At 46.5% G+C, this 22628-nt stretch overlaps 2 protein-coding genes across 5 annotated transcripts in view; both read left to right on the top strand.

Annotated features, from left to right (window-relative positions):
* LOC110524858 (solute carrier organic anion transporter family member 2A1) overlaps positions 1-12494 on the top strand; it is a 50117-nt gene extending 37623 nt beyond the window's left edge. The window contains exons 10-14 of one of the 3 annotated variants that reach the window (XM_036978934.1): positions 1884-2031; positions 4274-4449; positions 7370-7434; positions 9941-10061; positions 10661-12494. In XM_036978934.1, the coding sequence (XP_036834829.1) occupies positions 1884-2031; positions 4274-4449; positions 7370-7434; positions 9941-10061; positions 10661-10781 (631 nt within the window). In that variant the 3' untranslated portion in view covers positions 10782-12494. The other 2 variants (XM_036978935.1, XM_036978936.1) reach the window with 2 other exon arrangements.
* Positions 12495-14276: 1782 nt separating this feature from the next.
* LOC118964702 (ras-related protein Rab-6B) overlaps positions 14277-22628 on the top strand; it is a 146605-nt gene continuing 138253 nt past the window's right edge. The window contains exon 1 of one of the 2 annotated variants that reach the window (XM_036978937.1): positions 14277-14564. In XM_036978937.1, coding sequence (XP_036834832.1) covers positions 14495-14564 — 70 coding nt within the window. In that variant the 5' untranslated portion in view covers positions 14277-14494. The remainder of the gene's footprint in view (positions 14565-22628) is intronic. The other variant, XM_036978938.1, reaches the window with a different exon arrangement.

Consider the following 22628-nt stretch of genomic DNA (forward strand, 5'->3'; position numbering starts at 1 on the left):
TCCTGGTTGATTGGGCCATGTAGCACTGGTTGATTGGGCCCTGTCCTGGCTGTTTGGGCCATGTAACTCTGGTTGATTGGGCCATGTAACTCTGGTTGATTGGGCCCTGTGCTGGCTGATTGGGCTGTTGTTGATGTGTATGTTGTTTGTAGTTTGTCATTTTGGGGAGGCTGTGTTACTGTCTCTGTAGTTTTGACAGTTGATGTTTTGAAGGTGTTTAAATACATGGAGTTCTAGAGCGGTCATGAGGACTAGAAGACAGAAGCATTTTAATTATTTGTACAAAAAAAAAGAGTTTGGTGAAACACTTGCACAAGCCCCATCAGTTACATTATTGTCCGGTCTTGAGGACAATTAACTTAATTTAGCTTACCTCTTGATATTACACAGAAGACACCGTTAATTAACTAGCCACTTGTGGACACTAAGACAAGGCTACTGTTTGGAGCTGTGCCACTGGTGAACCCAAACAACTAGAGATGTTGTTACTACAGTACAACACCAAACAGAGGCTAATGAACAACAGATAACATTAACAGGAACCCTGGTCTTTACCCCATAACCCCATATCTCGGTTGTCTTCTGTTATGTGGTTTGGCACTGAGCTCTACTGATGAACTTAACTCACCCAGAGCTCTACTGATGAACTTAACTCACCCAGAGCTCTACTGATGAACGTAACTCACCCAGAGCTCTACTGATGAATTTAACTCACCCAGAGCTCTACTGATGAACTTAACTCACCCAGAGCTCTACTGATGAACTTAACTCACCCAGAGCTCTACTGATGAACTTAACTCACCCAGAGCTCTACTGATGAACTTAACTCACCCAGAGCTCTACTGATTAACTTAATTCCACCCAGAGCTCTACTGATGAACTTAACTCACCCAGAGCTCTACTGATAAACTTAACTCACCCAGAGCTCTACTGATGAACTTAACTCCACCCAGAGCTCTACTGATGAACTTAACTCCACCCAGAGCTCTACTGATGAACTTAACTCACTCAGAGCTCTACTGATGAACTTAACTCACCCAGAGCTCTACTGATGAACTTAACTCACCCAGAGCTCTACTGATGAACTTAACTCACCCAGAGCTCTACTGATGAACTTAACTCACCCAGAGCTCTACTGATGAACTTAACTCCACCCAGAGCTCTACTGATGAACTTAACTCACCCAGAGCTCTACTGATGAACTTAACTCACCCAGAGCTCTACTGATGAACTTAACTCACCCAGAGCTCTACTGGTGAACTTAACTCACCCAGAGCTCTACTGATGAACTTAACTCCACCCAGAGCGCTACTGATAAACTTAACTCACCCAGAGCTCTACTGATGAATTTAACTCACCCAGAGCTCTACTGATGAACTTAACTCACCCAGAGCTCTACTGATGAACTTAACTCACCCAGAGCTCTACTGATGAACTTAACTCACCCAGAGCTCTACTGATGAACTTAACTCACCCAGAGCTCTACTGATGAACTTAACTCACCCAGAGCTCTACTGATGAACTTAACTCACCCAGAGCTCTACTGATGAACTTAACTCCACCCAGAGCTCTACTGATTAACTTAACTCCACCCAGAGCTCTACTGATGAACTTAACTCACCCAGAGCTCTACTGATGAACTTAACTCACCCAGAGCCCTTTTCACACTATTGAGCTGAGCCGAGCTGAACCAAGCCTAGCTAGCCTTGTACTCATCTGGCCTGCTTAGATATTCACCACAGTTCCTGGAACTGTGCTGGAAAGGTCCATATGAAAAGACAATATCTGAGCCAGCTCAGCACAATAATGCGGATATCGGGTATAACTCTATTGTGACACACTAAACCATTCTCTAAACATCTTCTCCCCCCCCCCCCCTACAGGTTTCTGGCCACCTGTTATTCCAACTGCTCCTGTCCTGATGACTCCTTTAACCCAGTGTGTGGATCAGACAACACTGAGTACCTGTCTCCCTGCCACGCAGGCTGCAAGGAGTACACCAAAGACCCCAAGAACAAATTCAGGGTTCTGGTAGGTGGCCATTTAATCTCAGGCTTCTGATGAGTGCACATTTATCTGCTTTGATTTGCATAAAAGACACGTCAGAATGAAGTTAGGGAAGTAGTGTGGCATGACTGAACAAATGGTAATGTTAAAGATGTAGGGTCTTAATTTGATCATCCAGTAAATGTCCTGTACAGCAGGAAATGCAAACGTGTAGTCAGTCGTGTAGAGTACTACTTAAGTCATTTTTTGGGGGGTAACTGTACTTTACATTACTATTTATATTTTTGACAACTTTAACTTCACTACATTCCTAAAGAAAATAATGTACTTTTTTACTCCGTACATTTTCCCCTGACACCCAAAAGTACTCGTTACATTTTGAATGTTTAGCAGGACAGGAATAAGGTCTAATTCACACACTCGTATCAAGAGAACATCCCTGGTCATCTCTACTGCCTCTGATCTAGGCGGACTCACTAAACACATACTTTGTTTGTAAATGATGTCTGACTGTTGAAGTGTGCCCCCTGGCTAGCCGTAAATTAAGAAAACAAGAAATGGTGCCGTCTTTACTGCTTAATATGCGGAATTTTAAATTATTTATACATTTACGTTTGATACTTAAGTATGTTAAAAACCAAAAACTTTTTGGACTTTTACTCAAGTATTATTTTACTGGGTGACTTTCACTTGAGTCATTTTCTATCAAGGTATCTTCACTTCTACTGGAGTAGGTTTCCTCCGCTGATTGTAGCGTCTTCAAGGTTTATAAAAGCCCGATTGTAGCGTCTTCAAGGTTTATAAAAGCCTGATTGTAGCGTCATCGGTTTATAAAAGCCTGATTGTAGCGTCTTCAAGGTTTATAAAAGCCTGATTGTAGCGTCTTCAAGGTTTATAAAAGCCTGATTGTAGCGTCTTCAAGGTTTATAAAAGCCTGATTGTAGCGTCATCAAGGTTTATAAAAGCCCGATTGTAGCGTCTTCAAGGTTTATAAAAGCCTGATTGTAGCGTCTTCAAGGTTTATAAAAGCCTGATTGTAGCGTCTTCAAGGTTTATAAAAGCCTGATTGTAGCGTCTTCAAGGTTTATAAAAGCCTGATTGTAGCGTCTTCAAGGTTTATAAAAGCCTGATTGTAGCGTCTTCAAGGTTTATAAAAGCCTGATTGTAGCGTCTTCAAGGTTTATAAAAGCCTGATTGTAGCGTCTTCAAGGTTTATAAAAGCCTGATTGTAGCGTCTTCAAGGTTTATAAAAGCCCGATTGTAGCGTCTTCAAGGTTTATAAAAGCCCGATTGTAGCGTCTTCAAGGTTTATAAAAGCCCGATTGTAGCGTCTTCAAGGTTTATAAAAGCCTGATTGTAGCGTCTTCAAGGTTTATTAAAGCCTGATTGTAGCGTCTTCAAGGTTTATAAAAGCCTGATTGTAGCGTCTTCAAGGTTTATAAAAGCCTGATTGTAGCGTCTTCAAGGTTTATAAAAGCCTGATTGTAGCGTCTTCAAGGTTTGTAAAAGCTTCGAAAGTTTCCCCTTAAAAGATGTCAGACTTGATTTGCCTTAATAACAAAAAAAACGCATTAAACCCGTTACAAAAATGTCCATAAATTATAATCCACAAAATAATTCACATTTTCCTGTTACCGCCATGTCCTGGTATTCTCCTACTGTAAGAAACTGGTCAAATTAAGATCCTACATCTGTACGGTCTAAATCTTCAACCGTTTAAATGGATTAAACCCAGTTTAGGAGAGTGTATTGGTCAGCAAAGGCAGCCAGCCAGACATAGCGCTATGTGTCTGACTGTGTGCTACAGTCTCTACCTACAGTACAGGGACACGATATGGATGGTTAACAATCAATGGGCCAGTCCAATCCATCTGTAATCGGCCCTGGGACACAGGAAGTGTTTTAAGTGGAGTTAAACCACTTGTAGATGTTGCAGTAGTAGTGTAATCCACAAGCAGGAGGACTGTGGCAATGCTAATAGTTATATTGACTCGACTTGGTGTATATAATAATCAATGCATGGCCATTATGGTGACTAGTTGAATTAGTTAGACTTCAATTCAGACCAAGAGTTATCTGTAATTACAGTACTTTCAAATCAGTATAGGTTATCGATCGTTCACAATTTAGCCGTTGTCTTAATGAAAACAAGTCATTTTGTACATTTTGCTTCTTGAATCTGAGAAATGTATGGCATACTTGTATATGTTGTCTATCTTTATATATTGACAATGGTGTCTTCTGTGTTCTTCTTCTTCTGGTGTAGAAGTACACAGACTGTATCTGTATAGCTTACAGCCAGGGTGGTGGTGGGGGTACTGCCCGCCCCGGTCCTTGCCCCAACCAATGTCCTCACTTCCTGCTTCCTGTCATGTTCCTCATCTCTCTGGCTGGGTTGATCGCCTCCCTGACACACAACCCCATCTATATGATGGTTCTCAGGTAACCTCTCTAACACACAATCCCATCTATATGATGGTCCTCAGGTAACCTCTCTAACACACAACCCCATCTATATGATGGTCCTCCCTCCCTAACACACAACCCCATCTATATGATGGTCCTCAGGTAACCTCCGTTACACACAACCCCATCTATATGATGGTCCTCAGGTAACCTCCCTAACACACAACCCCATCTATATGATGGTCCTCCCTCTCTAACACACAACCCCATCTATATGATGGTCCTCAGGTAACCTCCCTGACACACAACCCCATCTATATGATGGTCCTCCCTCCCTAACACACAACCCCATCTATATGATGGTCCTCAGGTAACCTCTCTAACACACAACCCCATCTATATGATGGTCCTCAGGTAACCTCTCTAACACACAACCCCATCTATATGATGGTCCTCCCTCCCTAACACATAACCCCATCTATATGATGGTCCTCCCTCCCTAACACACAACCCCATCTATATGATGGTCCTCAGGTAACCTCTCTAACACACAACCCCATCTATATGATGGTCCTCAGGTAATCTCTCTAACACACAACCCCATCTATATGATGGTCCTCCCTCTCTAACACACAACCCCATCTATATGATGGTCCTCCCTCTCTAACACACAACCCCATCTATATGATGGTCCTCCCTCTCTAACACACAACCCCATCTATATGATGGTCCTCCCTCCCTAACACACAACCCCATCTATATGATGGTCCTCCCTCTCTAACACACAACCCCATCTATATGATGGTCCTCCCTCCCTAACACACAACCCCATCTATATGATGGTCCTCCCTCTCTAACACACAACCCCATCTATATGATGGTCCTCAGGTAACCTCTCTAACACACAACCCCATCTATATGATGGTCCTCCCTCCCTAACACACAACCCCATCTATATGATGGTCCTCAGGTAACCTCCGTTACACACAACCCCATCTATATGATGGTCCTCAGGTAACCTCCCTAACACACAACCCCATCTATATGATGGTCCTCCCTCTCTAACACACAACCCCATCTATATGATGGTCCTCCCTCCCTAACACACAACCCCATCTATATGATGGTCCTCCCTCTCTAACACACAACCCCATATATATGATGGTCCTCAGGTAACCTCTCTAACACACAACCCCATCTATATGATGGTCCTCAGGTAACCTCTCTAACACACAACCCCATCTATATGATGGTCCTCCCTCTCTAACACACAACCCCATCTATATGATGGTCCTCCCTCCCTAACACACAACCCCATCTATATGATGGTCCTCCCTCTCTAACACACAACCCCATATATATGATGGTCCTCCCTCTCTAACACACAACCCCATCTATATGATGGTCCTCCCTCTCTAACACACAACCCCATATATATGATATTCCTCCCTCTCTTACACACAACCCCATCTATATGATGGTCCTCAGGTAACCTCTCTAACACACAACCCCATCTATATGATGGTCCTCCCTCTCTAACACACAACCCCATCTATATGATGGTCCTCAGGTAACCTCTCTAACACACAACCCCATCTATATGATATTCCTCCCTCTCTAACACACAACCCCGTCTATATGATGAAATATATTTTTTATTTGTTTAACATGATTCAATATGTGTTAATTCATAGTTTTGATGTCTTCACTATTATTCTACAATGTAGAAAATAGTAAAAATAAAGAAAAACCCTCGGTGTGTCCAATCTTTTGACCGGTAGTGAATATGATGGTCCTCCCTCTCTAACACACAACCCCATCTATATGATGGTCCTCCCTCTCTAACACACAACCCCATCTATATGATGGTCCTCAGGTAACCTCTCTAACACACAACCCCATCTATATGATGGTCCTCCCTCCCTAACACACAACCCCATCTATATGATGGTCCTCAGGTAACCTCCCTAACACACAACCCCATCTATATGATGGTCCTCCCTCTCTAACACACAACCCCATCTATATGATGGTCCTCAGGTAACCTCTCTAACACACAACCCCATCTATATGATGGTCCTCCCTCTCTAACACACAACCCCATCTATATGATGGTCCTCCCTCTCTAACACACAACCCCATCTATATGATGGTCCTCCCTCTCTAACACACAACCCCATCTATATGATGGTCCTCTCTCTCTAACACACAACCCCATCTATATGATGGTCCTCAGGTAACCTCTCTAACACACAACCCCATCTATATGATGGTCCTCCCTCTCTAACACACAACCCCATCTATATTATGGTCCTCCCTCTCTAACACACAACCCCATATATATGATATTCCTCCCTCTCTTACACACAACCCCATCTATATGATGGTCCTCCCTCTCTAACACACAACCCCATCTATATGATGGTCCTCCCTCTCTAACACACAACCCCATCTATATGATGGTCCTCCCTCTCTAACACACAACCCCATCTATATGATGGTCCTCAGGTAACCTCTCTAACACACAACCCCATCTATATGATGGTCCTCCCTCCCTAACACACAACCCCATCTATATGATGGTCCTCCCTCTCTAACACACAACCCCATCTATATGATGGTCCTCAGGTAACCTCTCTAACACACAACCCCATCTATATGATGGTCCTCAGGTAACCTCCCTAACACACAACCCCATCTATATGATGGTCCTCAGGTAACCTCCCTAACACACAACCCCATCTATATGATGGTCCTCAGGTAACCTCCCTAACACACAACCCCATCTATATGATGGTCCTCCCTCCCTAACACACAACCCCATCTATATGATGGTCCTCCCTCTCTAACACACAACCCCATCTATATGATGGTCCTCAGCTAAATAATGGCTGGATAAAGTGTCATTTCGTTTAATTGTTCATTATAATTCATTACTTTGCTTGAATTGTTTCAGAACTGTTCCCCATGAAGATAAATCCTTTGCCATAGGAGTCCAGTTTTTGCTCATGAGAGTGCTTGGTAAGTATACTCTTTTATCTTCTTCACATAGACAGATGTTCCTAAAGCAACACACAATGGAATACAATGATAAATCAAATCCACCGCTCCAGGATATGACCCGTTTCTAGGATATGACCCGTTTCCAGGATATGACCCGTCTTCTAGGATATGACCCGTCTTCTAGGATATGACCCGTCTTCCAGGTTATGATGCGTCTTCTAGGATATGACCCGTCTTCTAGGATATGACCCGTCTTCCAGGATATGACCCGTCTTCTAGGATATGACCCGTCTTCTAGGATATGACCCGTCTTCTAGGATATGACCCGTCTTCCAGGATATGACCCGTCTTCTAGGATATGACCCGTCTTCTAAGATATGACCCGTCTTCCAGGATATGACCCGTCTTCTAGGATATGACCCGTCTTCTAGGATATGACCCGTCTTCTAGGATATGACCCGTTTCCAGGATATGACCCGTCTTCTAGGATATGACCCGTCTTCTAGGATATGACCCGTCTTCCAGGATATGACCCGTCTTCTAGGATATGACCCGTCTTCTAGGATATGACCCGTCTTCCAGGATATGACCCGTCTTCCAGGATATGACGCGTCTTCTAGGATATGACCCGTCTTCTAAGATATGACCCGTCTTCCAGGATATGACCCGTCTTCTAGGATATGACCCGTCTTCTAGGATATGACCCGTCTTCTAGGATATGACCCGTTTCCAGGATATGACCCGTCTTCTAGGATATGACCCGTCTTCTAGGATATGACCCGTCTTCCAGGATATGACCCGTCTTCTAGGATATGACCCGTCTTCTAGGATATGACCCGTCTTCCAGGATATGACCCGTCTTCCAGGATATGACGCGTCTTCTAGGATATGACCCGTCTTCTAGGATATGACCCGTCTTCCAGGATATGACCCGTCTTCTAGGATATGACCCGTCTTCTAGGATATGACCCGTCTTCTAAGATATGACCCGTCTTCCAGGATATGACCCGTCTTCTAGGATATGACCCGTCTTCTAGGATATGACCCGTCTTCTAGGATATGACCCGTTTCCAGGATATAACCCGTCTTCTAGGATATGACCCGTCTTCTAGGATATGACCCGTCTTCCAGGATATGACCCGTCTTCTAGGATATGACCCGTCTTCTAGGATATGACCCGTCTTCTAGGATATGACCTGTCTTCTAGGATATGACCCGTCTTCTAGGATATGATCCGTCTTCCAGGATATGACCCGTCTTCTAGGATATGACCCGTCTTCCAGGATATGACCCATCTTCTAGGATATGACCCGTCTTCCAGGATATGACCCATCTTCTCGGATATGACCCGTCTTTAAGGATATGACACATCTTCCAGGATATGACCCATCTTCTAGGATATGATCCGTCTTTAAGGAGACCCATCTTCTAGGATATGACCCGTCTTCCAGGATATGACCCGTCTTCCAGGATATGACCCGTTTCTAGGATATGACCCGTCTTCTAGGATATGACCCGTCTTCTAGGATATGACCCGTCTTCTAGGATATGACCCGTTTCCAGGATATGACCCGTCTTCTAGGATATGACCCGTCTTCTAGGATATGACCCGTCTTCCAGGATATGACCCGTCTTCTATGATATGACCCGTCTTCTAGGATATGACCCGTCTTCTAGGATATGACCCGTCTTCTAGGATATGATCCGTCTTCCAGGATATGACCCATCTTCTAGGATATGACCCGTCTTCCAGGATATGACCCATCTTCTAGGATATGACCCGTCTTCCAGGATATGACCCATCTTCTCGGATATGACCCGTCTTTAAGGATATGACACATCTTCCAGGATATGACCCATCTTCTAGGATATGATCCGTCTTTAAGGAGACCCATCTTCTAGGATATGACCCGTCTTCCAGGATATGACCCGTCTTCCAGGATATGACCCGTTTCTAGGATATGACCCGTCTTCTAGGATATGACCCGTCTTCTAGGATATGACCCATCTTCTAGGATATGACCCGTCTTCCAGGATATGACCCATCTTCCAGGATATGACCCGTTTCTAGGATATGACCCGTCTTCTAGGATATGACCCGTCTTCTAGGATATGACCCGCCTTCTAGGATATGACCCTGCCTTATCATCCGTCAATGCAGTGTTACAGTGCCCTCTAGTGGATTACAACTATATTGAAATGCCGTTATTTTCTATGAACAGTGTTAATGTTTAATTGTTAATTGTTAATGTTAATTGTATTATAATAGCCTGGTTACCAGCCCTATTCCGCATGGCCATCCTCAGCTCCTGTATATAATGTTATGTATTGTGTGATCCTCCTCTATTCTAGCCTGGTTACCAGCCCCAGCCCTGTTCGGCATGACCATCGACAGCTCCTGTATATAATGTTATGTATTGTGTGATCCTCCTCTATTCTAGCCTGGTTACCAGCCCTATTCAGCATGGCCATCCTCAGCTCCTGTATATAATGTTATGTATTGTGTGATCCTCCTCTATTCTAGCCTGGTTACCAGCCCCAGCCCTGTTCGGTATTGTCATCGACAGCTCCTGTATTTGGTGGAAACAAGCCTGTGGCAACCGGCTGGGCTGTGGTTACTATGACAATAACATCCTGAGGAACAGGTAAGAATGCAACTATTGTCATGCCTCATTTATACAAGTGAGAATTATTCATTCATTAATGTATTGGTTGATTGATTGGTGATTGGTTGGTTGATTGATTGGTTGATTGATTGGTGATTGGTTGGTTGACTGGATTGGTTGATTGATTGGTTGATTGATTGGTGATTGGTTGGTTGACTGGATTGGTTGATTGATTGGTTGATTGATTGTTGATTGGTTGGTTGACCGGATTGGTTGATTGATTGGTGATTGGTTGGTTGACTGGATTGGTTGGTTGACTGGATTGGTTGACTGATTGGTTGATTGATTGGTGATTGGTTGGTTGACTGGATTGGTTGACTGATTGACTGATTGGTTGATTGATTGGTTGGTTGACTGGATTGGTTGACTGATTGGTTGATTGATTGGTGATTGGTTGTTTGACTGGATTGGTTGACTGATTGACTGATTGGTTGATTGATTGGTTGGTTGACTGGATTGGTTGACTGGATTGGTTGATGGATTTCCCTGCAGGTACCTGGGCCTGCAGGTGGGAATGTGATATTTACAGTCATGCTATAAACTAGCTCTAACCCTCCTGCCTTATTGTATCTCTGCAGGTACCTGGGCCTGCAGGTGGGCTTCAAGGTGATGGGGATCTTCCTGCTTGGGGTGGTGGGCTGGAAGGTCCTGAGGACCAGGGAGTACAGCCTGGAGAAGAGGCCTGATGGACCACTCTGATCTGGGATACGACTGACCTCCTGGCTCCCTACTCCGTCCTCTCTCTCGTCTCACTTTAAAGAGTAGTCTCAGGTCCACTACTGTTCCTTTCAACAGTCTGCTGTGGTGTTCTGTCTGAATGTGCTCTCCTTTACCCACCTGATCCACCTAACCTGTCTCAAATGAGAGAAGTGACTCACCTATCAACTGCCAGTGGGCAAAGTCCAGTATGCCTTTCAACCGTAGAATGTTTCAACGGTCTGCTTAAAGTATTCTCAAACCCAGCTGATCCTCCTGTTAGTAACCTCAGCACTGTTCTCTAACCCAGCTGATCCTCCTGTTAGTAACCTCAGCACTGTTCTCTAACCCAGCTGATCCTCCTGTTAGTAACCTCAGCACTGTTCTCTAACCCAGCTGATCCTCCTGTTAGTAACCTCAGCACTGTTCTCAAACCCAGCTGATCCTCCTGTTAGTAACCTCAGCACTGTTCTCTAACCCAGCTGATCCTCCTGTTAGTAACCTCAGCACTGTTCTCTAGCCCAGCTGATCCTCCTGTTAGTAACCTCAGCACTGTTCTCTAACCCAGCTGATCCTCCTGTTAGTAACCTCAGCACTGTTCTCTAACCCAGCTTATCCTCCTGTTAGTAACCTCAGCACTGTTCTCAAACCCAGCTGATCCTCCTGTTAGTAACCTCAGCACTGTTCTCTAACCCAGCTGATCCTCCTGTTAGTAACCTCAGCACTGTTCTCTAACCCAGCTGATCCTCCTGTTAGTAACCTCAGCACTGTTCTCAAACCCAGCTGATCCTCCTGTTAGTAACCTCAGCACTGTTCTCTAACCCAGCTGATCCTCCTGTTAGTAACCTCAGCACTGTTCTCTAACCCAGCTGATCCTCCTGTTAGTAACCTCAGCACTGTTCTCTAACCCAGCTGATCCTCCTGTTAGTAACCTCAGCACTGTTCTCTAACCCAGCTGATCCTCCTGTTAGTAACCTCAGCACTGTTCTCAAACCCAGCTGATCCTCCTGTTAGTAACCTCAGCGCTGTTCTCAAACCCAGCTGATCCTCCTGTTAGTAACCTCAGTGCTGTTCTCTAACCCTGCTGATCCTCCTGTTAGTAACCTCAGCACTGTTCTCTAACCCAGCTGATCCTCCTGTTAGTAACCTCAGCACTGTTCTCTAACCCAGCTGATCCTCCTGTTAGTAACATCAGCACTGTTCTCAAACCCAGCTGATCCTCCTGTTAGTAACCTCAGCACTGTTCTCTAACCCAGCTGATCCTCCTGTTAGTAACCTCAGCACTGTTCTCTAACCCAGCTGATCCTCCTGTTAGTAACCTCAGCACTGTTCTCAAACCCAGCTGATCTTCCTGTTAGTAACCTCAGCACTGTTCTCAAACCCAGCTGATCCTCCTGTTAGTAACCTCAGCACTGTTCTCAAACCCAGCTGATCCTCCTGTTAGTAACCTCAGCACTGTTCTCTAACCCAGCTGATCCTCCTGTTAGTAACCTCAGCACTGTTCTCTAACCCAGCTGATCCTCCTGTTAGTAACCTCAGCACTGTTCTCAAACCCAGCTGATCCTCCTGTTAGTAACCTCAGCACTGTTCTCTAACCCAGCTGATCATCCTGTTAGTAACCTCAGCACTGTTCTCAAACCCAGCTGATCCTCCTGTTAGTAACCTCAGCACTGTTCTCTAACCCAGCTGATCCTCCTGTTAGTAACCTCAGCACTGAAGGACACTCCAGCTCTGGTAAGGATACTATAACCCTCATACAGGACACTATAGCTCACCTTCGACTATCCTACACAATCCCCACACGGGGAAGGGGGTTCAATATCCCCAAACGGGGGTCAGTATCCCTACATGGGGAAGGGGGGTCAGTATCCCTACATGGGGAAGGGGGTCAGTATCCCTACATGGGGAAGGGGGTCAGTATCCCTACATGGGGAAGGGGGTCAGTATCCCTACATGGGGAAGGGGGTCAGGATCCCTACATGGGGAAGGGGGTCAGTATCCCTACATGGGGAAGGTGGTTCAATATCCCCACACGCGCAAGGTGGTTCAATATCCCCACATGGGGAAGGGGGTCAGTATCCCTACACGGGGAAGGGGGTTCAATATCCCCACACAGGGAAGGGGGTCAGTATCCCTACATGGGGAAGGGGGGTCAGTATCCCTACATGGGGAAGGGGGTCAGTATCCCTACATGGGGAAGGGGGTCAGTATCCCTACACGGGGAATGGGGTTCAATATCCCCACATGGGGAAGGGGGTCAGTATCCCTACATGGGGAAGGGGGGTCAGTATCCCTACATGGGGAAGGGGGTCAGTATCCCTACATGGGGAAGGGGGGTCAGTATCCCTACATGGGGAAGGGGGTCAGTATCCCTACATGGGGAAGGGGGTCAGTATCCCTACATGGGGAAGGGGGTCAGTATCCCTACATGGGGAAGGGGGTCAGTATCCCTACATGGGGAAGGGGGTCAGGATCCCTACATGGGGAAGGGGGTCAGTATCCCTACATGGGGAAGGGGGTCAGTATCCCTACATGGGGAAGGGGGTCAGTATCCCTACATGGGGAAGGGGGTCAGGATCCCTACATGGGGAAGGGGGTCAGGATCCCTACATGGGGAAAGGGGTCAGGATCCCTACATGGGGAAGGGGGTCAGGATCCCTACATGGGGAAGGGGGTCAGGATCCCTACATGGGGAAGGGGGTCAGTAACCCTACATGGTGAAGGGGGTCAGTGGCAGTGAAAGGTGTTGATTTTAGATCATTTTGAAGGACGAAACGTAGTCTTTGGGTGCACATTGAAAACTGTACACTTGCTGTTATCCCAGGGATGTTGTTCATTCAGGTTTCTAGTTGCAGTAGACAACAAAGTTAAAGCTAGCTTAATATTTAAGTTTGTCTTTAACACAGAGGCATTTTGGTGAGTGACATTATAGAGACTTTGAGTTTTTGTTTGAGATGTTTAAAAACATATTTTTTTTTACACAGAATAGTAATTTTATATGATCAATATCTCATCAGCTTTAATCACAATAATATGCTATGCATCAAATATCAATTGCACTGTTTAAATAATTGTTTACTTGTTGAAATAAAATGCCAATACAATATGATTAGTTTTGGATAATCTTAGTTTGCGTTCCTTATATGCAGAAATAAATACTTGTAACTTCTGTAAATAATAAAAATGTTTGTTTATATTGTCTAATTGTTATATTGTGTTGGAAAAGTTAAGAATGGGGGAAAAAGGGATTGTCTGTCTGTGTGTCTGTGTGTCTGTCTGTGTGTCTGTGTGTAAGTAATCATCATGGGTTACTCAAGTACTAGAGAGGGAGCCAGAGGTAAAGGATGAGGTTTGAAGCTGAGTTTGCCTTATGGTCTAACTAATCTATAATGTAGCGCACAAGAGTTTAAATAAAATAAAAAAAAGTGGAAAGCTTCCCTTTACTTCCGTTTCGCATGACGTCATGTGCCAGAGCAGGAAGGGAGGGGGCGGCAGACAAACAGAGCGAGGAGCGAGCAAACCGCGCATGCGCAGATTGCCGTTGAAGCGGACAGGAGGCGATCCAGTCAGTAGCGCTTCCATCGCGGAGAGAGCAGATTGAACGGGTTGAGGCGTCGCTTTTCAGTTTCACATCCATCATCAGTACCACAACCCCCGGACCACTGGGGAACAAGCGTTTCATTCTCCTGCTCTTTTACAAATTCTCCCCCAAAAACATGTCTGTGGGTAGTGACTTTGGGAACCCTTTAAGGAAATTCAAACTGGTCTTTCTGGGGGAGCAAAGCGGTAAGTCATTCAGAATCGTCGGGAGAAGTTCTGTTCCGGTTGGGGATGACATTAAGCTGACTGTATGCACCTGCTTGGTGTTCACTGTTATACGTTAAGTTTAAATGATCTCTTGATCTCTAGGCTTCCTGTACATGTTTCTCTTAGTAACAACATATACTACATATTCTATGGGAAAATGTCAAGCAAGTTTTTCTTATGTTTTATCTGTTGAAAGTAGTTCCGACGACAACCCCAGTATAAAGTGTTTATTATGTCCGTCTATGGCTTTAATTGTTAGGCCTATTTTTTGTTTGATTATACTTTACGCACAACAGGGGCAAAACAGTATGATTTATTTTTGCAGTCCAGTGTCACAACAATTCACGTTTTATAACGCTAATATATTTGTAGCTTGTCACCGATATGTAGGCTACAATTGCTATCTCAAATGGGTGGTGTTTATGCGATGATATTGTCTCAAACGCGAGTGCTGTGGTTTAAAAGAGATAAGTGAATTAATTAATTATTCTGTGTATGGCTGAGACACACCCAGGTTGCCAGTGTCTGTCGGTGGGAGAACTTGTGTAGCTGCAGTCTCTCTGCCACTGTATTCTCTCTCTTTCTCTTTCTCTTTCTCTCTCTCTCTCTCTCTCTCTCTCTCTCTCTCTACCTCCAGACGATGACTAAGTCATTTGGTAATTTGCATAGTGAAGTGCACTGGAAAATGTGGTCTAGTATCAAATATATGATCCCAATGAAGGGTTATTATGAATAGATAGACTGATGACCAACTTATCCCTGGCTTATCTTGGCTCAGTTTGTCCCTAAAGGCTCCACTACTCCACACATAATTTTATGAGACTTGTTTCATCTCTTCATGTAGGTTCATTGGGTGTGTGGAGAAGTCAAGAGGTTTGTTTTCAGAGAGAGAGACAGCGGGAGGGGAGGGGGGTTGGAGAGAAATGGAGAGGGAGGGAGAGAAAGAGATCAAATCAAAATCAGATCAAATTTTATTGGTCACATACACGTGTTTAACAGATGTTATTGGGAATGTAGCAAAATGCTTGATGGAGATGGAGAGGGAGGGAGTGAGAAGGATGGAGAGGGAGGGGGAGGGAGAGAGAGAGAGAGAGAGAGAAGGATGGAGAGGGAGAGGGAGGGAGTGAGAAGGATGGAGAGGGAGAGGGAGGGAGTGAGAGAGAGAGAGAGAAGGATGGAGAGGGAGAGGGAGGGAGTGAGAAGGATGGAGAGGGAGGGGGAGGGAGAGAGAGAGAGAGAGAGAAGGATGGAGAGGGAGAGGGAGGGAGTGAGAAGGATGGAGAGGGAGGGGGAGGGAGAGAGAGAGAGAGAGAGAAGGATGGAGAGGGAGAGGGAGGGAGTGAGAAGGATGGAGAGGGAGGGGGAGGGAGAGAGAGAGAGAGAGAAGGATGGAGAGGGAGAGGGAGGGAGAGGGAGGGGGAGAGAGAGAGAGAGAAGGATGGAGAGGGAGAGGGAGGGAGAGAGAGAAGGATGGAGAGGGAGAGGGAGTGAGAAGGATGGAGAGGGAGAGGGAGGGAGTGAGAAGGATGGAGAGGGAGAGGGAGGGAGAGAGAGAGAAGGATGGAGAGGGAGAGGGAGGGAGTGAGAAGGATGGAGAGGGAGGGGGAGGGAGAGAGAGAGAGAAGGATGGAGAGGGAGAGGGAGGGAGAGAGAAGGATGGAGAGTGAGGGGGAGGGAGAGAGAGAGAGAGAAGGATGGAGAGGGAGGGAGAGAGAGAAGGATGGAGAGGGAGAGGGAGGGAGAGAGAGAAGGATGGAGGGGGAGAGGGAGGGAGAGAGAGAAGGATGGAGGGGGAGAGGGAGGGAGAGAGAGAAGGATGGAGAGGGAGAGGGAGGGAGTGAGAAGGATGGAGAGGGAGAGGGAGGGAGAGAGTAGGGTGGAGAGGGAGGGGAGGTAGAGAGAGAAGGATGGAGAGGGAGAGAGAGGGAGTGAGAAGGATGGAGAGGGAGGGGGAGGGAGAGAGAAGGATGGAGAGGGAGAGGGAGGGAGAGAGAGAAGGATGGAGAGGGAGGGGGAGGGAGAGAGAGAGAGAAGGATGGAGAGGGAGGGAGAGAGAGAAGGATGGAGAGAGAGAGAAGGAGGGAGGGAGAGAGAGAAGGAGAGGGAATGAGAGAGAAGGATGGAGAGGGAGGGAGGGAGAGGGAGGGAGAGGAAGGGAGAGAGTGAGAAGGATGGAGAGGGAGAGGGAGGGAGTGAGAGAGAGAGAGAGAAGGATGGAGAGGGAGAGGGAGGGAGTGAGAAGGATGGAGAGGGAGGGGGAGGGAGAGAGAGAGAGAGAGAGAGAAGGATGGAGAGGGAGAGGGAGGGAGTGAGAAGGATGGAGAGGGAGGGGGAGGGAGAGAGAGAGAGAGAGAAGGATGGAGAGGGAGAGGGAGGGAGTGAGAAGGATGGAGAGGGAGGGGGAGAGAGAGAGAGAGAAGGATGGAGAGGGAGAGGGAGGGAGAGAGAGAAGGATGGAGAGGGAGAGGGAGTGAGAAGGATGGAGAGGGAGAGGGAGGGAGTGAGAAGGATGGAGAGGGAGAGGGAGGGAGAGAGAGAGAAGGATGGAGAGGGAGAGGGAGGGAGTGAGAAGGATGGAGAGGGAGGGGGAGGGAGAGAGAGAGAGAAGGATGGAGAGGGAGAGGGAGGGAGAGAGAAGGATGGAGAGTGAGGGGGAGGGAGAGAGAGAGAGAGAAGGATGGAGAGGGAGGGAGAGAGAGAAGGATGGAGAGGGAGAGGGAGGGAGAGAGAGAAGGATGGAGGGGGAGAGGGAGGGAGAGAGAGAAGGATGGAGGGGGAGAGGGAGGGAGAGAGAGAAGGATGGAGAGGGAGAGGGAGGGAGTGAGAAGGATGGAGAGGGAGAGGGAGGGAGAGAGTAGGGTGGAGAGGGAGGGGGAGGTAGAGAGAGAAGGATGGAGAGGGAGAGAGAGGGAGTGAGAAGGATGGAGAGGGAGGGGGAGGGAGAGAGAAGGATGGAGAGGGAGAGGGAGGGAGAGAGAGAAGGATGGAGAGGGAGGGGGAGGGAGAGAGAGAGAAGGATGGAGAGGGAGGGAGAGAGAGAAGGATGGAGAGAGAGAGAAGGAGGGAGGGAGAGAGAGAAGGAGAGGGAATGAGAGAGAAGGATGGAGAGGGAGGGAGGGAGAGGGAGGGAGAGGAAGGGAGAGAGTGAGAAGGATGGAGAGGGAGGGAGTGAGAGAGAGAGAGAGAGAAGGATGGAGAGAAGGGGGAGAGAAGGTGGAGAGGGAGGGAGAGAGAGAAGGATGGAGAGGGAGGGAGAGAGAGAAGGATGGAGAGGGAGGGAGAGAGAGAAGAAGGGAGAGGGAGGGAGAGGGAGTAGGATGAGATGGAGGGAGAGAGAAGGATGGAGAGAGAAGGATGGAGAGGGAGGGAGAGAGAGAAGGATAGAGAGGGAGGGAGGGAGGGAGGGAGGGAGAGAGAGAGAAGGATGAGAGGGAGGGAGAGAGGAGGGAGAGAGAAGGATAAGAGGGAGGGAGAGAGAAGGATGGAGAGAGAAGGATGGAGAGGGAGGGAGGGAGAGAGAGGGAGGGAGAGAGGGAGGGAGGGAGAGAGAAGGATGGAGAGGGAGAGAGAGACAGATGTGGTTAAGATTCAGTGGGGTCTTAAATGATTGACCCCCTTGATAAAGATGAGAAATAATGACTGTACATAATACGTTATTCCAATACTGAGCTATATTGTATGATCGAAAAATTAGGGAAATTATATTGTTTTATACTAATACAATCGCTCAGAGAAAGAGATTTTGCTTCTCAAAAAGGTAGGGGTCAAAATGATGGACACCCTTAAAGATTATTATAAATTAAGTAGTCCAAAGTTTAGTATTTGGTCCCATATTCATAGCATGCGGTGACTACATCAAGCTTGTGACTCTGCAAACTTGTTTGATGCATTTGCTGTTTGTTTTGGTTGTTTCAGATTATTATGGGCCCAATAGAAATGAATGGTAAATCATGTGTAGAGTCATTTTGGAGTCACTTTTATTGTTTTTGGGCAAAACTGTCCTGGTACTTGGTAAAGTTCATGATGCCGTTGAACGTAACAGTCGAAATCATGAGGTAAACGACAGTAAAACAAGAGCAGATTCACTTTGGATCCAGTCTCCTCCCTAGCAGACAGACAGTATCTAGTTTGGATCCAGTCTCCTTCCTAGCAGACAGACAGTATCTAGTTTGGATCCAGTCTCCTTCCTAGCAGACAGACAGTATCTAGTTTGGATCCAGTCTCCTTTCTAGCAGACAGACAGTATCTAGTTTGGATCCAGTCTCCTTCCTAGCAGACAGACATGGTCTAGTTTGGATCCAGTCTCCTTCCTAGCAGACAGACATGGTCTAGTTTGGATCCAGTCTCCTTCCTAGCAGACAGACATGGTCTAGTTTGGAACCAGTCTCCTTCCTAGCAGACAGACAGTATCTAGCTTGGATCCAGTCTCCTTTCTAGCAGACAGACAGTATCTAGTTTGGGTCCAGTCTCCTTCCTAGCAGACAGACATGGTCTAGTTTGGATCCAGTCTCCTTCCTAGCAGACAGACATGGTCTAGTTTGGAACCAGGCTCCTTCCTAGCAGACAGACAGTATCTAGTTTGGATCCAATCTCCTTCCTAGCAGACAGACAGTATCTAGTTTGGATCCAGTCTCCTTTCTAGCAGACAGACAGTATCTAGTTTGGGTCCAGTCTCCTTCCTAGCAGACAGACAGTATCTAGTTTGGATCCAATCTCCTTCCTAGCAGACAGACAGTATCTAGTTTGGATCCAGTCTCCTTCCTAGCAGACAGACAGTATCTAGTTTGGATCCAGTCTCCTTTCTAGCAGACAGACAGTATCTAGTTTGGGTCCAGTCTCCTTCCTAGCAGACAGACAGTATCTCGTTTGGATCCAGTCTCCTTCCTAGCAGACAGACAGTATCTAGTTTGGGTCCAGTCTCCTTCCTAGCAGACAGACAGTATCTCGTTTGGATCCAGTCTCCTTCCTAGCAGACAGACAGCATCTAGTTTGGGTCCAGTCTCCTTCCTAGCAGACAGACAGTATCTAGTTTGGATCCAGTCTCCTTCCTAGCAGACAGACAGTATCTCGTTTGGATCCAGTCTCCTTCCTAGCAGACAGACTTAATCTAGTTTGGGTCCAGTCTCCTTCCTAGCAGACAGACAGTATCTAGTTTGGATCCAGTCTCCTTCCTAGCAGACAGACAGTATCTAGTTTGGGTCCAGTCTCCTTCCTAGCAGACAGACAGTATCTAGTTTGGATCCAGTCTCCTCCCTAGCAGACAGACATAATCTAGTTTAGATCCAGTCTCCTTCCTAGCAGACAGACATGGTCTAGTTTGGATCCAGTCTCCTTCCCAGCAGACAGACAGTGTCTAGTTTGGATCCAGTCTCCTTCCTAGTAGACAGACAGTATCTAGCTTGGATCCAGTCTCCTTCCTAGCAGACAGACTTAATCTACTTTGGATCCAGTCTCCTTCCTAGCAGACAGACCGTATCTAGTTTGGGTCCAATCTCCTTCCTAACAGACAGACAGTATCTAGTTTGGATCCAGTGTCCTTCTTAGCAGACAGACATGATCTAGTTTGTATCCAGTCTCCTTCCTAGCAGACAGACAGTATCTAGTTTGGATCCAGTCCCCTTCCTAGCAGACAGACAGTATCTAGTTTGGATCCAGTCTCCTTCCTAGCAGACAGACTTAATCCGGTTTGGATCCAGTATCCTTCCTAGCAGACAGACAGTATCTAACTTGGATCCAGTCCCCTTCCTAGCAGACAGACAGTATCTAGTTTGGATCCAGTCTCCTTCCTAGCAGACAGACAGTATCTCGTTTGGTTCCAGTCTCCTTCCTAGCAGACAGACATGGTCTAGTTTGGATCCAGTCTCCTTCCCAGCAGACAGACAGTGTCTAGTTTGGATCCAGTCTCCTTCCTAGTAGACAGACAGTATCTAGCTTGGATCCAGTCTCCTTCCTAGCAGACAGACTTAATCTACTTTGGATCCAGTCTCCTTTCTAGCAGACAGACAGTATCTAGTTTGGATCCAGTGTCCTTCTTAGCAGACAGACATGATCTAGTTTGTATCCAGTCTCCTTCCTAGCAGACAGACAGTATCTAGTTTGGATCCAGTCCCCTTCCTAGCAGACAGACAGTATCTAGTTTGGATCCAGTCTCCTTCCTAGCAGACAGACTTAATCCGGTTTGGATCCAGTATCCTTCCTAGCAGACAGACAGTATCTAGCTTGGATCCAGTCCCCTTCCTAGCAGACAGACAGTATCTAGTTTGGATCCAGTCTCCTTCCTAGCAGACAGACAGTATCTAGTTTGGATCCAGTCTCCTTCCTAGCAGACAGACTTAATCTAGTTTGGATCCAGTCTCCTTCCTAGCAGACAGACAGTATCTAGCTTGGATCCTGTCTCCTTCCGAGCAGACAGACAGCATCTAGTTTGGATCCAATCTCCATCATAGCAGACAGACAGTATCTAGTTTGGATCCAATCTCCTTCCTAGCAGACAGACAGTATCTAGTTTGGATCCAATCTCCTTCCTAGCAGACAGACAGTATCTAGTTTGGATCCAGTCTCCTTCCTAGCAGACAGACTTAATCTAGTTTGGATCCAGTCTCCTTCCTAGCAGACAGACAGTATCTAGCTTGGATCCAGTCTCCTTCCGAGCAGACAGACAGTATCTAGTTTGGATCCAGTCTCCTTCCTAGCAGACAGACGTAATCTAGTTTGGATCCAGTCTCCTTCCTAGCAGACAGACAGTATCTAGTTTGGATCCAGTCTCCTTCCTAGCAGACAGACGTAATCTAGTTTGGATCCAGTCTCCTTCCTAGCAGACAGACAGTATCTAGCTTGGATCCAGTCTCCTTCCGAGCAGACAGACAGTATCTAGTTTGGATCCAGTCTCCTTCCTAGCAGACAGACAGTATCTAGTTTGGATCCAGTCTCCTTCCTAGCAGACAGACGTAATCTAGTTTGGATCCAGTCTCCTTCCTAGCAGACAGACAGTATCTAGCTTGGATCCAGTCTCCTTCCGAGCAGACAGACAGCATCTAGTTTGGATCCAATCTCCATCATAGCAGACAGACAGTATCTAGTTTGGATCCAATCTCCTTCCTAGCAGACAGCCAGTATCTAGTTTGGATCCAATCTCCTTCCTAGCAGACAGACCGTATCTAGTTTGGATCCAATCTCCTTCCTAGCAGACAGACTTAATCTAGTTTGGATCCAGTCTCCTTCCTAGCAGACAGACAGTATCTAGCTTGGATCCAGTCTCCTTCCGAGCAGACAGACAGTATCTAGTTTGGATCCAATCTCCATCATAGCAGACAGACAGTATCTAGTTTGGATCCAATCTCCTTCCTAGCAGACAGACAGTATCTAGTTTGGATCCAATCTCCTTCCTAGCAGACAGACAGTATCTAGTTTGGATCCAATCTCCTTCCTAGCAGACAGACAGTATCTAGTTTGGATCCAATCTCCTTCCTAGCAGACAGACAGTATCTAGTTTGGATCCAGTCTCCTCCCTAGCAGACAGACTTAATCTAGTTTGGATCCAGTCTCCTTCCTAGCAGACAGACAGTATCTAGTTTGGATCCAGTCTCCTTCCTAGCAGACAGACATGGACTAGTTTGGATCCAGTCTCCTTCCTAGCAGACAGACAGTATCTAGTTTGGATCCAGTCTCCTTCCTAGCAGACAGACTTAATCTAGTTTGGATCCAGTCTCCTTCCTAGCAGACAGACAGTATCTTGTTTGGATCCAGTCTCCTTCCTAGCAGACAGACTTAATCTAGTTTGGATCCAGTCTCCTTCCTAGCAGACAGACTTAATCTAGTTTGGATCCAGTCTCCTTCCTAGCAGACAGACAGTATCTAGTTTGGATACAGTCTCTTCCCTAGCAGACAGACAGTATCTAGTTTGGATCCAGTCTCCTTCCCAGCAGACAGACATGGTCTAGTTTGGATCCAGACTCCTTCCTAGCAGACAGACAGTGTCTAGTTTGGATCCAGTCTCCTTCCTAGCAGACAGACAGTATCTAGCTTGAATCCAGTCTCCTCCCT

This window comes from Oncorhynchus mykiss, chromosome 5 (genome assembly GCF_013265735.2).
Source record: "Oncorhynchus mykiss isolate Arlee chromosome 5, USDA_OmykA_1.1, whole genome shotgun sequence".
NCBI classification, from domain to species: Eukaryota; Metazoa; Chordata; class Actinopteri; order Salmoniformes; family Salmonidae; genus Oncorhynchus; species Oncorhynchus mykiss.